Genomic DNA, 19,595 nt, shown 5'->3' with positions numbered 1-19,595 from the left:
TTAGGCAATCACCTCACATTCTGAAGCATGCGATTTCAGTACTTTAACATGTAAAAAACACAGAATGGTACATTTGTCATACCATTATCTAGTTGTACTTTTTTCAGTGCAGATGCAGTATTTGACTCAAAGTCACACCATTTAATTTAATTTTTAATGTTATAAATGATCAAATTCCCCCCCCCCCCCAAAAAACCCTTTTTGCATCTGTTTCTTAGTATTCTACCCCTGCTTGAATTTCTGAGCTTGAAACGTGCCAATGTTTTCCCTAGGAAACAGAAAAAGGAGAATAGTTATGGAATTTTATATTGGCCTGAGCTACTAATGTATCCTCCTGGAGTACTAAGTGGGTTGTTAGCTGAATTTAGCAACCTGGGAAAGTACTACTGATGAATATCCAGTCAATAGGATTTCTCGCATATGGTTCCTTAGAGTATGATGATAATTTGGACATCTAGCAAATCCACAGACAAAAAACCATGTAAATATTTTCTAATGGAAGGTGCCAACAAAGACATCCCTGCCAACACATGTCAAAACTGCCAAAAGATCTGTGCAGATGGGGATTAAACTTTTTAGCACTGTCATTTAAGAGCCTTGAAAGGAAAACATTATTTAAACATTTTTCTTTAACTGAATTTAACTGTCTGAAAAGATGTTAACGGTAGATAAAACTAATATACTGTTAGCAATACTGACATATATTCCAACTCTGCACCTTTTTCTTTTCATTGAGATCTATGTCAGACATCCCCAAGAATAGTACAGTTTTAAAATAAATTGGTCTTTCTTCTCAAATGAAATTTGATGATTTGTCTCCAGTCTGATAAAAGAAATCATACGTTAGTATATTGCTTTCTTTCAGGAATTTTTAGTTTTGTTTTATAGGCTCTTTGAAGGAAGATGATGTTTTAGATATTGTAGTGATTTCTATAACTCTTAGAAAGAAAACAGATAATAATAATTTGTTTCTTTTCAGCTCCCCTGAGTATGCCTTCATTGTACAGGTTGCATATAACAGCTAGTAAGAGTAAAATGTAGTGAACCTTAAACAAATCTATTAGGATCACCATGGCAAGAAGCTTGGAAAATGGCAGGAAAAACGAACAATGATTTTGTAAACCCTCCAAAGGTCAGAAAAAGGCTTTCAGTAAGTATGCAGAGGCTAGAAATCAAATCCCATTTCCTATCGTAAGAAACCAGTTGTTTTAGCAGCAGTGGTTAATGTACTGTATGTGAAAGATTTAAGACTAGTTGGAAAGCTTTGCTTCTGTTTTATTAGGCTGCTATTGAAAAGCCAACAGCATAACTTCAACTAGGTGCTTTGAGATTTCTTAATGGGCTGTCAAGGGCAAGACACCAGGTCTGTGCTATACTAGCTCTTTCCTGTACATTAAAACAACAGGGACCAAATGATCATATACAGAAGTATGAATTACTTGATGCTTTCTCTGTTCCATATGGTCAGCCATGTCTTTGGCAATTAATCATGTACAGAATCAGTTGAGTGCTCTCTGAAGCATTGAAGTCAACATTTAGTTGTACCTGTGCCAATGGGGGCAGTGGGGGTTGCAGGCGTAAAATAGCAGGATGAAGAGCTGCTGGCGCCAAAGTCTGAGCAGCTGGCTTCTATAAACAACACTTTTTCCCTCCTCACCTTTTTTTTTTCCACTTTCTTTGACAAACATGAGCCATTTTTCAACATCATCCAAAGCCCAAAAGTTGCTGAGTGAAACTTTGCTATCTAGCATCGTGGACTAATAAACAAAAGGCTGTCAGTTGTGTTTAAAATGTCCAAATTGTTGGTGATAACCTAAAACATACTGGCTAATACCATCCTATCATTGAGAATGGGGTGCATTAATACACGCTTTAAATAACCAAAAAAAAAAGTCATTGCTTACAAAATACTACTAAGTTCTCTGCTATATACCAATGAAGTCATGTTAAATAAGCATGTCATATAGATTTCAGGTTCATTTTCCATAAAAGCTGTGATGTTGCAGCTGCACAGACCATCAGGATCCTTCTTGCAGCGAGTAATAGCATTGTAACTAATTAAAATAACAAGAAAGACATGCAGTAGGGACTGAAATAGCTGGCTGTGCTTACACATGTAATAACACCTGATTTTTCTCTTCCTCTGTTAGTTATGGATTATTGATAGTTGAGTGCTGCCCTGGAGTGGAAGAGATTAGTAAGGATTCAGAAGTTTATCCTGCTAATCTATTTAAAGAGCTAATGAGTAAATTAAATCTTTACTCAAAGAGGTGAAAAGCGCATTTCTTGGCCAAATAAAGTGGGACCAAGAAACAAACAGTCCCAAGTGCCACTTTGGTTCAGATTAATAGAATAATTTGTTTGCCAGAATATTAGGTATCATGTCTCTGGCTATGCAGTATTTCTAAACATATGTGTACCTCCCTGTTAAATCTGTCATGGAAGAAAAATATGTAGCTTTAGAAGAAAAAAATGCAAGTATGAAATCTACTCGTTCAAGTAACATGATTAAACATGGTAGTGGCCCAATCATATTGTAATATTCTTTCTTCTTTTGTAGGGTTGCCAACCCTCCCGGAATCAAGCTCTATCTCCCGGAGGCTACTGAAGCCAAACCGGGAGATTTTAGGCTGTTAAAAGTCCGAGGCGCAGCAGGGCTAAGGCAGGCTTCATAAGTCACTCCCGGAAGTGGCCGACACATCCCTGCAGCCCCTGGGGAGGGTGGGGGGCAGGGGGCTCTGAGTGCTATCTTCGCCACTCCCATTGGTGGGAACTGAGGCCAATGGGAGTTGTGGGGGTAGTGTCTGCAGGCAGGGGTAGCGCACAGAGACCCACTTCCCCCCACACCTAGGGGCTGCAGGGAAATGCCGGCCGCTTCCGGGAGTGGCAGGGAGCCTGCCTTAGCCCCACTGTGCTGCCGACCAGGAGCTGCTCAAGATAAGTGCTGCCTGGCTGGAGCCCGTACCTCTCACCCCCTCCTGCCCCACCCTGAGCCCCCTCCCTCACCCAAACTCCCTCCCAGCGCCTGCACCCAACCCCCTTCCCCAGGTTCAACCCAAAGCCCTCTCCCACACTCCGAACCCCTTGGCCACAGTCCGGAGCCCGCACCCCCTCCTGCACTCCAACCCCCTGCTCCAGCCCAGTGCAAGTGAGTGAGAGTGGGAGGGGAGAGAGTGATGGAGCGAGTGGGGCGGGGCCTCAGAGAAGGGGCGGGGCAAGAGTGTTTGTGTAATTAGACAGTTGGCAACCCTATTTGGATGGTATTAAATATGTTGTTATAACCATGTAAGAAGCTGAAGTTTATCTGTGTTAAGACTGGTAGAAATGTATAATTATGAATGCTTATCAAAGGTAAAGATCAGGGCATGGTCATAACACAGTTTTATCCAATATCATATTGTTGTTTGATTTTATTAGTAGGGACTGGAGGAGGAGGATGATTTTACTATCAAAATCTCACTCTAGTATGCATGTCTGAGGGAATAGCTTTGGTAGCTACTACCTTTTAGGTCAGCAGAGCTTTCCTCCAACTCCGCCTTCTTACCAGGAGATAGGCAAAGGACGTAATTGCTAAACTCAATCACTAATTTAACACAGATGGCAAGATTGTCAGCTGGCATGAACTGGCATAGTTCTAGTGTAGTTGATGGAGGTATGTTGATTTGCACCAGCTGAGCATCTCGCCCATTTCTTTTTAAAAGCTGGATCATTTTGGCAATTATCTAAGAAAGCCCTATCTATTCGTATAAGTGGTCCCTAGTGTAAAAATAGGGGAGACCAATCCAAAGCACTAATAATGCTATATAAAAAACATCCCACCTAGTAAGAGAGCCAGTGACTTCCCAAGCAAGTGAGATGCAGTTTGTGTTATCTCTTTGCTGAGGTTGTCCAGGATATGTTTTTGCCAGTTCAGGAAACAGAGGAAAGAAAGTTTCAACAATTCGTAAACATTAGCACCCTCAAAACCCTCTGCTAACAGAAGGATGAGATAAAGCAGGCCATTGGACTGCTTGCACTGTTTGTTTATTCTCCTGCCCTATAGTCCCAAGTGTTTTGAAAAAAAACCTGAGCCAGTGTTGAGTTCAGTTTAGAAATGTAAAGGCTTCACTCAGCATCGGAGAAAAGGGGCCTCAGTAGACAATTATCTGTCATTAAAGATGATTAAATGAATGAAGACACAAGGTCAGCCTTTCTTTGATGGGATGTGCAACTATAGGAATGTTCAATAGAAGGCTGTCCCTGCCCTTTAAAACAGGGGTGGTATCGGCTGGGTTTTTGATGGATTTTTATCAGTGTTGATGTGAGGAAATGGCTTTCCCAGCTGATAACATCTTTGACCGAGTTTCTTGAACCCTTGACCTTTATCAGTCAGGGTGCATTGGATCCTTTCTAATCTCTCTTAAAAATAAATCCTAAAATAAGGTATATGTAGGAAATATCTTGCAAGTATGACATTCTTGCAAAAAAGGAGGGTATTTTACATTTTCCTTTCACCCTAGGCTACTGCTTTGTTGTTACAATTTGGAAATTTTTACTATAGAGCAAACAGAACATATCATTCAGAAACATATAAACACTATGTACTATATCCTACACTCAGGCCCCAGGTGACTTGATTGACTTCAGTGGTCTTAGATAAGAAGTAAGCTGAACTGCTGTATAGTGTTGGTGCATGTTGCTTAATAGTTCTGTTTCACCCCAGAGCTAGTAGCATTTGTATCTCATCAAGCATTGTAAGGTTTAAATGTATGTGAAGCATTTTGAGACTCTGAAATGAAATCTGCTGCAGAAGTGCAGATGATGTTGATCACTACATTTTCTTCATTGACAAAAACACCACTAAAACACACTCATAGTGCCAATCTCTGAGTAGACTTAAACCTCAGTCCAATCCTCTTGAAGTCAGTGGAGTTACTTGGGGTATTAGTATGAAACTTGGCATGTAGTACTTTCATATTTCCGAATGACATGTTATATTTACCCTCTCAGTAAAAATTATATTACTCCTAAATTGCCACAATAAAGCTGCATCCTAGAGTGAAATGAAAATGTAATTGTAGAGTAGTTTAGGTAGCAGAATGTAATTACCCAAGTTGGAATTTGGCCAGGACATGAGGGTTAACACCCCTACTTTTACTAAAAGCATCATTTGACCTGAGTGTTTAGAGGATTTTGAGTCTGTCTCATCCAAAAGACTGCATCTCCACCACTGCAGAGCCCTAAACCCTGTGCAATAGCATGGGTTTGGTACTGACTCAGAAAGAAGAGTGCTACTAATGGATCACTTGCATTATCATTTCCTGCAGAACCTTCCCAGTATTGAACCAGTGACCTAGACTATCACTGAGTTTCTTGTGAGATCCGACATGTGTTGCCATATAAATGACATGGCTGTAATTTGATTGCACTAAAATATACAGAAAAACTATTCTAGAAAATAGTGGTTCTCAACAAGGGATCTGGGGCCCCTTGGTGGGCCACGAGCAGGTTTCGGGGGTCCGTCAAGCAGGGCCAGTGTTAGACTCACTGGGGCCCAGGGCAGAAAGCCAAAGCCCCACCAGATGGGGCCGAAGACTGGGGCTCTGAGCCCCGCCACCCAGGGCTGAAGCCAAAGCCTGAGCAATGTAGCTTTGTGGGGATCCTGTGGAATGGGGCCCCAGGAAATTGCCCTACTTGCTACCCCCTAACGCCATCCATGGCTTTTATATGAAGAAAATCAGTTGTTGTGGCACAGTGGGTTATGGAGTGTTTAGAGCATGTTGGGGTGGGCCTCAGAACAAAAAAGATTGACAACCCCTCCTATAAAACAGCATTAAACATGCATGCACAGATAAGTGTAAAAGTGTAAGGGTTAAAAGGTATATTTGTCTTGAAAGTCAAGTGAAGTGTGTTACCATCCATGAAAGGGTAGAAGTCCCTTCTAATAATGTGAGCACATACCACTGATCAGAGCCTCACCAGTGCCAGAGGTCCTTCCATTACAACTGAAGAAAGGGAGAAGCAAAGGTGATTTTGAGCTGAATGAGTCAGTTTACCTCCTTAGAGCTATTGTGTCAAGTTCTCTCAGCCAGATATCACTGCTTTGGTTACACTCGAGTTATGTTTTCAAACTTATCTCTATTACCATGAGAGCTAGAATTTATTTTTTAAATGAAAGATTACAATCTGATGTAATCACATGACTCCCAAGAGTCCCTGTGCTGGGACTGAGTAATGTATTTTGAAAAATCAGTCATTTAAGTTTACCATGGATTTGACGGTTTTCTGCTGTGGAACTGCAGAGTGGAATTTGAATTTGTTGTATGGCAGAGTAGACCAGGTCTTGGTTAAGGTTATGCTGAATAAACGTGGCAATGAAGAAGAAAACACTGCAGTGTATTCATAGCTATAGAATAAGACTGCCACAAACTGAAGTGTAATATGATCTCTGGGGTGAATGTGTATCTTGGTCCAAGGATGACTGAATTTCATAGCATTTATACTTTCTGACTGTATGTAATTCATTTCAGAAACTGAAAAAAATTGTTTGATTGTTTACTTCCTTGAAACATGAATATTCGACAGAAAAGAGAAAAAGGGGAAAAAGTAAGAGTAGCACTAACAATAGAAATTCTCTGTACAAAGGTATAGTACAGAGAGATTGAACCAGGAGTCGGGGGAAAAAAACAATTCAGTGTTATTCTGCAAACATTAAAGAAAAAATTTGTATTAGGAAAATAACTTCTAATAATTATTTATAAAAGAAAGCACAAAAGAAAAGGAATCATGTCTTGAGAAAATGAGAGCTAGAATGCACAATATCTTGTTGTGTTACTTAAGGCAATGAAGCTTTAAGGTTTACCTTATGTGCCATGTACATTTATTAAATACCAAATATATGGTGGCCATTTTTGACCATCATTTACTGTATTGATTTGTCACAAGAGCAACTGTAATAAAAAAAAACATTGATTTACTGTCCTTATTTGCTTATGGGCTTTTTATTAATTTTATGCTTTTTTGGCTTATAATTTTTTATATTTTTTTCCCTTTAAGACAAGCCTGGTGCTCTGTGAAGTTGGAAAAGGGAATGGAACCATGGAACAAAGGAATGAAATCATTAGCTGCTTTTTGCCCCTTCTTATTGAGCGACAAGAGCTACGCAAAGAATGGACCGCAAGGTGAGAGCCCTAAGGAAAAGGAAAACATAGTGAGACCTTAAAATAATAAAAAAACACATGCCCAGCTATTCTCATAAAGACACACATGGGGGCGGGGAACAGCTGGGCAAGTCTTTTTAAAAAAGAGTTTTACTGTTTGCTTTTCCAGTTACATTTCTGTATGAATTAAATAGTCAAATGTTACTATATATGATTTCATAGTTAATTTAACAGTGTGTTGTTGTATTACTATCTTGATACAGCAATCTATTCAATTGATACCCTGATAAACAGCATGCCCATTTAAAGGATGCTGTCAATTTAATCACACTTTGTCTGAAAAGGTTTTCCCTACTATTACAAATAATACCTGCTAATGTCTCATGGTTGTGATAGGCTCAGAATAAGAGCCTGAACAGAACAGTGCTGTGGTACAAACTCTGCCTTTAGATGTGTCGGTGCTGATGCTTACAACCACACAGAGTTCAGATAACATCTGTGGGACTCCACATGAGCAAGTCTGTTTACAGAATCACAGTCAATAACTGAAAAAATCTGAGGGAGAATCCTCCATTTTTTCCCCTTCAGATGGCTTGTTTTTTGTATTTGGCAACACTTTGTGTATAGGCAGTTTTACTGACTCAGCCGAATGACAAAAATGGGTAAGGAGTTCCATGATGCATTCAGTAACTGAAACTACTTTTAACACATTTTTTTAATTGCCTAAATTTTTAGTTGACAGTGTTCCTTTAACTGTGATAAATGCCTAGGAACATATTCAGTGGGATGCATTTCAGTGACTATCGATAAATAATATTCTTAGCCTGTTTGAAATGCTGTGCCTGTTCTTGTTGGAAAACTTGTTTATAGCAGATGTGATTTGGTGTTTACTAGAGTAAATTTCCACTGCGTGCCACCTTGCTTTCTTCATTCCACTCTCCTGCATTGGTAATGGCTGCTAAATAAGTCCATTTTACTTTACTATTCTAAAAGCTGCAGATGTATGCATGCTTTAATAATCTCTTGTTTTTTCTTGTTTTTAAGACAACTGATTAAATAAATAAAAAGATCTACTTCAAAAGTGGGCCAAATTCTTCACTTGGATATGTGCGCACATCTCCCATTAAAATCAATAGGAGTCCTGTATTTGCATGAATGACCAAACTTTGGCCTAATGTATGTGTTACTGTGACACTTGTGGTATTCAGGGTAATTGCTTCATTGGTGTGAATTTGTTTCCAGTAGTGTGTGCCAGTTAAGAGAACTCTGTTGTACCCTTAATATAGTGCTTCATAGGGATACTGAAAGTTCTGTAGATTTGACCTCCGTTATTTCAAAAAGTCAGTAGAGGCTGCTAAACCTGACGTTTGATTGGATTTGCTGTTCTGAGTATTGCTGTACTGTATGGGCTCTTGAAACACTTCAAAAACTCAAGGGATTAAGCACTACAATAGAGTAACAATTATTTGAACAAATTAGCGACCTTGTCTAGTAAGGTTTCTTCTAGTGGGTAGGGAGTTGGCATTATAATATTAATCCGAAGAGGTCTCAGAATGAAAAATACCTATCTAAGAGTAGTTTGCAATTTCCTCGTTTTGTCACTCACTTCTCCATTTAGTTTCCTGCTTTCCAAAGAATCTCCTGGATGTTTTTTGAAGTCTCCGATTCTGCATCATTTGTCTTATTAAATTAAACCAAATGAGTTGCAGGAGGGGGATGTCATTAGCTGGAGAGATCTCTAAGGGCTTTTCTTCACCTGGAACACTCCACTCTTCTATGTTAAACAAAATAGAGGGCTTTCTAGAGACAGTGAAAGAATAAACGGTTGTGATGACTGACATGTCTTCTTAGGGTCCATTTAGTTTAACAATAATTTTCTAATATACCAAATCATCAGAGATCATGACAAAAATGATTTGTTTTGAAAGGACTCTGGTTACATTGTTTCTGGCCTTTGCTTACTACTTACAATTTAATCAGAAGCTGGAGCCAGCACTGATGTGGCAGACAAAGTCTAGTCTCTGACACAAAAATGCTAAAGTACTTTGGGGGATGGTGGTGAAAAAGCTTAGAAGCAGACAAAGTGCAGGCCTCCTTAAAACTAAACACCTGAAAGAAAATTTCAAGAGCATGGTGTCTTGAAAGCTCAGAAAGAAAGTGTCCCTTGAGTATTAAATAACCATAATCCTTTTTTCCCATTTGATGTTTCCCATCCTAGTGACCTATCTAAGAGTCTCATCCATATGATCTACATAAACAGACTGTTACCATACACCTCACTTTACCTCATCAAAGCTTCAGCTAGATGTCTGGAATGAAGCAGTGACTATGGGAGCCATCAAGCATGCAGTGGTGAAAGTTATAAAACATCCGCCGCAGTGTTAGCAGTGCTGCCCGTGTTTTAGAGATCAGTCTATTGTGTACTTTGGAATTACATGAGAAAAATGTGCTTGGACAGGAAATAATTAGCACTTGTCAAAGGGCAGGCAATAGGCTACAGTATTTTACTTTCAGCAGGCTATCAGGGGATCAGCTAGATTAGATAATAGATTTTTTTTTCCTCTGGAAGTTAAATACAGATGACTCTAATTACCTTACATTGCACATTAGAGAACACATTATGAACAGTACAACTTGAAGAAATTTAGGTCAACTAAGAGAGTAGCTGGCAAAAACTTTACTGTGCTCTTAGAGTAATGTAGCCATTCTGTTTCAGCAGGATCACTTGTGGCACTGATACCTTAATTTAAAAAAAATAATAAAAAGAAATACATGATTGGAACAGTAACACAGCTCTAAGCAGACTGTGCTTTTACAGGCCAGTGAGTCTTCCTCACAGAAGTATCAGGATTTCACTAACATGAATTTCTGTCCTAAGCAGACAAATCATGTCCCTGTGGATTTTGCTTCTAGCTATGCCAGTATTTCTGCATAATGACTGGCTGAAATTACACAATAAGTTTGTGTAACAGCACAACAGTTCAGATCACACAGTAGTAGGCTGAGTATTACGACCTGCCATTTGCATACTGGTAACCCCTAGACAATGCTGCTATCCAAGCAGGTCTTTCAGGGACACAAATTAATCTATATTGAGTGGTAATGATCCAAAATATCTCAGGTAGAACTATGTGAATGTGCTCTAAGTGTTAACAGAAATGACCCAGAGTTTCTAAAGGCTCATATTTGTTTATACTGCTTGATAGTGTCTGATGGACAGGTTGTTATAGCTGTTAAAGAGCTGCTCAAGCCCTTTGAACTGACCCCTTCTTGACCTCAGCTTACAAAAGGTCAGTCTTCAGCTAATAAAGCAGGCAGAACCTTAGCTTCTACTGTAGTGAGCAGAGGCTAAAGAGAACAGCTGTGAATTTTGAACTGACCATGCAAATTGGTGCAGGGTTTTTGGGGTCACCATGTGATAATGAAAATTATTACTAAATTATATGGATGTTTAACTGCATAGTGGGCAAGAGAGGGCAGAGTCTAATGTATTGGGTTTGATAAATGAAGTGTGAAGTTACCCATCTGGCTTTAGACAGTGCTTGCATTCTCTCTCTCTCTCTCTCTCTCTCTCTCTCTCTCTTTTTTTTTTTTTTTTTTTTTTTTTTTTTTTTTTTTTTTTTTTACAAAAGGGAAACATTTTAAAATAACCACAGTACATATAGAATCATTGACCCATGCTGAGAGCTGGAATAGATTAAGATTTAATGGTGACCATGGAAGAAATTATCATTTGAAAAGTGAGACCAAAGTGGGGGAAAGTACAATCCAAGAACGGCACCTGATTCATTTTTAGGACACTCTTAATACTTTAATAATGTTATTATTGTTTTCAAATATGAACGTAGAGTTCAAGACACATTTACGATGAACATGGAATAAGAAGTAAAGTCGCAAAATTATGCCATGTAATAATAGTTTGAAAAATATTTGCTTGAAATTGTAGAAGTGAGTGTTAACACCTTTCATGTCCTAGAAATGCACAGGAGAAGTGTATGATAGTCTGAATAAAAATCCATGCCTTTCATTCCTCTTCTAAATCTTATTGATATCATAGATCTTTTCTATACTATGTTTTCTTAAAGATTTGTTTTTTGTGCCTCTGTTAGTTTTTAGAGTTCGTTTTGCGACATTTTGTGAATGAACACATTTGTTACCAAATTGTCACCAAGAAATCAGCAATAGGTTTGATATACAAAACAAAGATTAATTGTGTCCTCTCATACTTTAATATCACTAATTTCTGGTAAAATTTTGTTTGTTTTTTTAATTATTAAGTTAATTGTTGAAATCAATCCTTTTTCACTGAAATTCTGCTTTTGTTTAAAGGTGTAATATTGAGAGTCAGATTCTGATTAGTTTACTGCAGTGAAATCTGCAATAACCTCAGACTAGAATCTGGACCTGTGATGTCCAGTGGTTGGGGAGAGGAACATAATGAAGTTACAAGTCTGATTGTGGGGGAAAGTAAAATTGTTTATGACGTTTTCTATTTACTTTTAAAAATAGTAATACTTAGCCAAATCCTGATGTCCGTACTTTAACAACAGTTTTGATTGAGCGAAATCAGAATAAAGGTTTTATAAGGAATAAGGACTAAAGTAAACAAGGAATTCCTTTGGTTCATGTAACAAACATAGCAGAGAAGTGTTAACTGATTAAATCTTGTAAGAATTAATAGCTTAAATCCAAGTTCCTTGTCTCATTGAAATGATACAGTGAGAAAATCCGTTTTATGGGACGATAATACAACTAACATTTGGTAGATAGGTCACTGTATAAGAGTATCTTTACATTTGTTACTTTACACACACACACACACACACCCCTTTTAGATAGTATAAGGTTTTTGTTATGCAACTATTGCCAATAAGTTTTTTGGCTTCCACTATCCTTCCATTTCAACTAAATTTCACAGTCTAGCTCCTCAAAAAGCAAATACAAACAAAAAACTGTTTCTTGATCCTGACACTCACATCCTATCTCTAATTTCTGTGTATTAGTAAAGTACTTGGAGAAGTTGCCCCCTTTCATTTTTTCAGTCATCTCTGATTCTATACTTCATAGGGTTCACTTTGGGTTTTGCTTTGGCCTGTTCTTCCATGTAGCTCATTATCTACTTCTTTCTGCTAAGCAAAGTTCTTTCTTCCTTGTTGTTCTCATTTATCTTATTCCAAACTATGGGCCACTCCCTTCTATGCTTCTAAGACCTATCACTTTTATCCTCAACTGCTCATATCTTTTTGACCCCCTTTGACTCATCCCTTTTTTGACCTGTCCAAGTGAACATGTGATTTTATCTCATCTTTCAGCTTAAAAGTCTAGAGATGGAAGAGTTTCTCTTAACTTAGAAGAGCATCTTCATTTTTCCATTTTTTATATTTCCCCTCATATCAGAGCCCTCCATTCTTCATTACTTTACCTCCCTGCTTAATTTTTTACAAGCCTTGAGAAATGCGAGTTCATCTCACAGGCATCCCATTGACTTTCCCACATTCCAACTGAAACTGAATAAGTAAGACAGGCGAAAACTTAGAAAGAAAGTAGAGATTCATGGTGATCATATCAATAGTCAAAAACAAAAGATTATCATAATGTCCTATGAGGTTACTGAGAGAAAAATCTGACCCCCATTTGGGTCTGCTGATTTCCATGGATGCACCATGAAATAGGTCCTCCACTCCCAAAGGATCAGTAGTGAGCCGGATGCCAATATGAGGGATGTGATGGTCTGACTGTGACAGAGATTTTATTTTTACCTGCTGTTAACCACCAAATCTCACCCAGAAATGTGATCCAAGTTTTTGTGTAGAGCCTGAAGGCTTTTTATGTATGTCCTTGGTTTTCAAGGCATCCATAAAATTCCAGGCCAACCCAGAAGAGCTACTGTGTGCTCGAACACTAAATTCATCCAGAACAATAAGTCTGGGTGTCTCCAAGACCAGGTCGGTCAGAAACTCAGTTAGCTCAGACTGGAATTCTGAAGTGCTGTACTTTTGCCATTTTAAACATATTCTAAACTCTCAAACAAGGGTGAATGTGGTTTTGATATTGGGTACTACCTATAGCTGAAGTAAGGATATTACATACCAGTCCTGCCTCAGCACCGAGGGAAGGACCAGTTGACCTCTTGATGTCTCTTCCAGATTTATGTGGTTCTTTGATTACATTATCTCCTGGTCTCTCTTGGCTGGTATTATACCAGCTACCAATTTAGACAGAGCTGAGCTAACAAAGGGCAAGCCAAATTATTCACCCAGGTCTTGGTTCTAAAAGCACATTTGGAGGCCTCACTCATGATTAATTTATGAATCGTATAGTCATTATTAGCTACTGACCTTGCATTAAGCAATGTTCTTGGTCAATAAATAGACCCAACAGTCAGGGCCCTATCAGCTGATGACATGTTTGCCCGAAATGAGTTCTCAGAAGAGACTATAACCAGATATTAGTTGTCATACAGCTGGTCTGAGTCTGAAAAATGGTCCCTCCCCTCTTTCCATGCTTGTCGCAACAGGAAATGGAAGAATTGGGGTTTCTAGAAATGGTCCCACTTGACTGGCTAGTCAATGCCTATGGCACTACATGCAAATGTTAAATCAGAATCATCGTAACTCTACTTACTTTCTTTCAAGGTATGCCATTAATTTGAAAGAAAATTTACCTCACACTACACTGGAGTTACTTGGCTGTTGATCATTCTGCGTTAATGACATCAGAAATATTTAGATTAATAGAAATACTTAGATTGTAAACTCTTTGGGGCAGGGCCTGTCTTTTGTTCTATGTTTGTACAGCATCTAGCACAAAAGGATTCCTGGTCCATGACTGGGGCTCATAAGCATTACAGTAATAAAAATAATAATGGAAAGCTGACATTCAGTAAGTGTTGTCTATGTTGACAGTGACCTTCCAAGGAGGCTGAGGGATGAGTGGGAAGATTTGGCTTATTTTGTTGGTTCATGACATATGAAGAAGGTCCTAAAGGTTTTCTTTTTTTCCTGCTTCTTTTTTACATTAGCATTTCAGATCTTGTCTACCCAGGAAGACCCTCTGGAAGGACAGAGAACTAGTAGATACTCAGTTAGCTCAAGTGGTAGAGGCTGTATTGTGGATCTAAAGATTCAAACCCTGAAATACGATCCACTGGTTAGGGCATTAGCCTGGGCCTTGGGAGTCCCAGGGAGTCCCTCTTTTGCCACAGGCTTCCTGTGTGACTTTGGGCAAATCACTTAGGATCAGAACAGATTTTGAAAGGTATTTATGTGCCTAAAGATGCTGCATAGGAATTTCAAAAGCGCCTATCTCAAATATCTGGCCCTTAGTTTCTCCCAGCCGTAGTTTCCCATCTGTAAAATTAAAAGAACATTCCTGTACTGCACAGGTATGATGTGAGAATAAATATATTAAATTTATATTGTGAGTTGCTCAGATACACTAATAGGAGTTATTTAAGTATCCAAGATGAAGAGTTCTCAAGTACCAAAGACACAAAACTAAATGAATAGAAGGGAGATTTGTATTCAGATTATTTAAAACTCTTAATTTTTGTTTGTTTTCATTAATGCCTGTTTAACTAACACAGGTAGAAGAAAATCTCTCTTTATAGGAATTCAGCACTCCTACTTCATAAATTAAGAGCTCATTCTGCACACCTCTGACACCCCCAATAGACTTGTCTATACTACAAAAATAATCCAGTGCTGACAATGTATGTCAGTTCAGGAGCTGTTGAACTGCTGCTGAAGAAGTGTTACCTGCAAGTGTGCACAAGAACAAGTCATATTCACCATTTTGGATACTGTGGCTAACAAATCTCCAAGAAAAGTAAAGGAAGAGCAGACTTGATTTATTTTTTATTAAAAAGAAGCAAAACTTTCAAGTCTTCACGATGTATCAGAAAGCAAACTTGTGGAAAGCATAGTTTTCTTAATATCACTTATTTTAAGGCAAAGGTATTTTGTGGTATGGACACTGTGGCAGTGCATATGTATGTACATCATGAAAACTCTGTAAAGAAGATCGAAAGTCCAAACTTACAGCCTTTAAATGACTGTGCAAAACTCTGAGACCTTAGTGAAGGTGTCAGTCCTCTTCATGTTGTGTTTGAGGATCATCTGTCCCTGGTGACCTTTGCCATCTCTTCGGTTGGTTATTTCCAGCTCTTTTGCTTCTTGTGACCCTTCCTGTTTTCTGCTTTAGTCTTTCACCTGTGTTTCTTCGATTCAAAAGCCTTTGCACTAGCCAGGCTTGGTATCAGTAGATGCCAGTACTCTAAAGAACAATGGAAATGATGCTTGATTTAAATACTGCTGTTTAACAGCCATAATTTTTTTTTCTATCTTGACTCTAACCTTGAAAAGACTTTGAGTCTAAAAGCTATGGATATTTACAAATAACGCTGCTTTCTGCCTCATGATACAATCAGTTCATGAAAAACTTCAGTTGATGCAAAGAACCTTACAGATTCAGTATAAAATCCATTGAGAGGACTCACATTGTATGGCATTTTAGAGATGTCTATTGTAAAAGTTTGTTACAAAACTTGAGTCTCAGTTACTTACTCTGTTTTTTATGAGTCTTGCAGGCTCTTTCATTACAGCAAACTGTACAAATTGTTTGCTCTGAAGCTACTTGATCACTTTATTTCAATTTTAGAACTTAGAGCCATGCTCATGAGTAGCATTAACAGACATAATACCCCAAATTTAGACAGAAATCATATAGTCATATAGAAATCTTAGCTGACACTTTTCATTTGATTTCATACCCACTTTATGGATGTCTGCCAGGTCTTCAAAGAGAGATCCAATTGCCTGGCAAGTGACACAGATTTAGCCCTCATTACAGTATGATTAAAGTTTCCAAGCCAAAAAAGCAGTGTTGGTGATTCAGACAGCCCACTTTTTGCCTAATAGAGAATTTGTTGAAATTGCTGCAGTTTTATGGAGTGCGTTTGATGATCATTTTATGATGGAAAAATACCTATAATTCCCTGTTAATAAAATATTGTAATATTATACGTTGGTCTGAATTCAGTTCATCTGGACAAGGCTTTAAAGTCAGCACTAGTGACCTTTCCTTATTTATATAAGATTTCATGATTGCAATGCAAGGAAAATGGATAGTGCTGTTTTTTCAGTGATTTGGTAACAGTTTACTCACTACCACTTGCAGATCTGAATTCAGTTATTATAGGGTTTTCAGGCTGCAAGATGGTGGAGACCAAGTATATCACAGAAGTGACAAATTTATAATCTGTGGAGACAGAGTGTTAGCTACATCATCTGACAGCTGAACCACAAAGTGGCATTAGCATCAGCTGTCATCCTTCTTGCTACAGACAATGGTGTCTGCCAGAGGCAGAGGAGGAGGGGAAAAGCAGGAGTGTGCGTGTGTATATGGAACTGTTGTCTATTGCTCGGTTGCTCTCCAGCTAAAGAACTGGCGTTTTGAGCTAGGAATGCGGAATGACTGGCCCAGTGAATGAAAGAATGTCATAGGTGTATTTTGAAACTATCCACTGAGGTTTCTTATTTTCCTCTGCTCTTAGCAGAATGTCCTTTATGCCTCGGAACCTGATATCTCCATAAAACCAGCTCACAAATTTAGTACAAACTGAAACTTTGTCTACAAATATAAGTTTGGGATTAAATGAGGCTAGAGATGGAACTACCTTTTCTCTCCAAGAACTGATGCCTTATCCTATGGGGACTTTATTGTTATTACAGTTGTTATTGTATTAAATTCAGCTTTATGTAGTATAAAACTATTTGTACTTTGAGGATCTGGGTTATAAAATCAGCATATAGTGTTAATATGGAAAAATTGTGGGATAGCATGGGGAAATTAAATGCAGTCAGCCAAATTCTGTGCTATTCTCACCATTCAAAAAGTTGTAAGTGAACAGGCATAAATACAGGACTTAAGTCTTGGATACTGTCAATCTTGTGTGTTACTAAATTTTCATCACATATATGGGACTTCATGATTTTGGGAATTAATAATGAAATGCAAAGCCTTTCATCTCCAATTACTAGCTCAGTTGTGGGTCAGGTTGGTAGTGCCAAAATGTTATTCCTTTTGGATTGCTGTTTGATGGCCTATGGAAAATGCACTGGTTCTTCAGTCCTAGTAGGCAAGTATGTATTTAATATAATGCCACTATCACAATAGACACTAATTTATACCCTTGCTGATGTTTTAAGAGAAGCCAAAAATCAAATGGACATAGAAACAGAACAATATGTCTTCAACAGGAGAAGTGATTTCTCAGACCAGGGTTGTGACAAGTTATTTTTCCAATGAGTGGAGGACTTGCACTATTATTACCTGCTCTGTACCTTCCGTCTGAAGAGAGGACACCCATCTGTAGTCTTCTTCATAAAGAACTTTACATGTATTTAAAAATGTGTGGGTATAAATATGTGCAGATACACAAATTTATCACACATATACTGGTGATAGCTATGTTACAGATTGCAGGACCGTGTCAGCAATAGTGGACAGGAAGGGAGGAAACTTTTGTCTGGAGACCAGAGGCTGGGTCTCAGGCTAAGGGGAATGAGACAAACTGGAAAGAAGTCTTTAGAAATATAGTCTGTAGCTGCAAAGATGGCATCTTTCTAACATTTGCGCAGTTTATGGTTAGATGTTATTTCAAAAAGATAAGGACTAAGGGACCTCTTACGTAAACTATATTGTTTTCATATCCATGGTCCTAATGACATGTAGGGAATGTCTATAGACCATGAATGAGAAAACAGTTTAGGGATTATAAGATGGTAATCTTATAGAAAGAAAAATACTTTGTAACCCACTGAAACTTATTGGGATCTATGTCTACAAAAGGAAACCTTTAGAAGGAAAGCAATACCTTTGAATTACTAACAAATATGCTCATGAGTTGCAATACCATTGAAATGTTTCATATTACCATATTGAGTATATTAGGAATTACCTAACCTGGGTTGGTGATGAAGCAGAAATAATGCATGGGCAAGAAGCTTATTAAAGAATATTAATGAAGGACTCTGGTGTCATCTAGAAAAAGAATTGCGAAATCATAAACACAGATGGAGATGGACTGAAAATAATTTCTTAGACAGAGGTTGTGAATATGCAGAGTATAGAAAAAGAAGTTAGGGGAAGTGTTAGGCAATTAAAAGCAGAGGTGGTGAGAGCTTGGAAGGAGAGAGGGAAAGAGAGAAAGTAGCCTGCTTTCAGAGAGAGAGAGTTCTGAGAGCTTTTGGACCTGATACTGAGAGGGTATACCAGACTCATTGAAAGACTGGCAATTTTTTTTCATCAGTTATGTTTGTAAGGTTGGTGTAACTGATGTTAGAATTTGGCCCAAAATATGTTGTGAATAAAACAGAACAAATAATTTGTTATATTAGTTTCATCACTTTCTCTGCAAGTTGTCTTTGAGCAGATTGCTATCTTCTCAGATTTATTCACTATCTGAAATTATTTGGTAAATAATTATGGAGAATTTTGGTCTGCAGATTTTTTGGGAAAAGGTCATTGCAATTATGTATCTGAAGCTGAAACGATATTGGTTAGTTTTGATTGAACACACAAGCTCATTTAATATATATCTGCGTCCTGATTGGAGGAGAGTGACTAGTTAGAATTGGGTTCTCGCATGACTGTGTGATTATGAATTCAGAATGTACTTTCTGGAAATCTCCAACATTTGCTTAAAATTTGCTGTTTTTGCAAACGTTCCTGTTAGTAAATTAATTTGCTAGAATATCTGGCAAGTTAACAGAAAAGTGTGATGCAAATGCAGTAAAAAGAATTTTTTTAAAAAATTAAAAGAATATTCATGGTTTTTTTCCTGTATTCACCAATCTTTAGTTTTCCACTAATATGATCAATCTTAACTTGTGGTAAATAAGGAAGGTGTTTTACTCTCTACAAATTGCACCCTCAGCAGCATTTTAATAAAGGTTATGGGTTGTGGGGAGGGGTTTGTCTGATACTAGGGATATAATTATGTATCTTAGAAGGCCAAAATATGTCTTTCTAGAGTTTTCAGATCCTTTAATAAGAATGGTTTTTCACCATGATGATCAAGGTTGATTTGAGGAGATGCCCTGGAGATGAAAGGTTAACAATTTGTCCAGTTTATAATGGATTAATCACTCACTGTGCACAGTGTTTATCTTAGCAGACGATTTGCCACACACGAAGAGCAGTAATTTTATTTTATATTAGGGCATCCCAAGTGTATCTTGGACATTTCCCCTTCAATGTATTTTCCAGCTTATAGATAAAGCCTAAATTTAGCTGTCAGTTGCGAAGTGATAGAATGGGAGTTGGGTTATTAACAGCTTTGCTTGCCTGTAGGTGACACTGTTTCACCATTTATCTGAACATTGTCCAATATCTTGTCTAGGGACAAAAAAAAAAGGTAGGTTAGAATAATTTGAGAGAGATTCAAATAAATAC

General features: G+C 38.0%; 1 protein-coding gene across 15 annotated transcripts in view; it reads left to right on the top strand.

Annotated features, from left to right (window-relative positions):
• Positions 1–19,595, top strand: part of FTO (FTO alpha-ketoglutarate dependent dioxygenase) — a 334,924-nt gene that overhangs the window by 158,623 nt on the left and 156,706 nt on the right. For 12 of the 15 annotated variants that reach the window (XM_043495119.1, XM_043495126.1, XM_038367908.2 and 9 more), the window contains one exon: positions 7,036–7,160. In XM_043495119.1, coding sequence (XP_043351054.1) covers positions 7,036–7,160 — 125 coding nt within the window. Of the gene's footprint in view, positions 1–7,035; positions 7,162–9,357; positions 10,710–19,595 lie in introns of those variants that run through there. The other 3 variants (XM_038367909.2, XM_043495122.1, XM_043495128.1) reach the window with 3 other exon arrangements.

The sequence above is a fragment of the Dermochelys coriacea genome, chromosome 12 (genome assembly GCF_009764565.3).
Source record: "Dermochelys coriacea isolate rDerCor1 chromosome 12, rDerCor1.pri.v4, whole genome shotgun sequence".
Lineage (NCBI taxonomy): Eukaryota > Metazoa > Chordata > Testudines > Dermochelyidae > Dermochelys > Dermochelys coriacea.
This window is presented reverse-complemented; position numbering and strand designations above follow the sequence as displayed.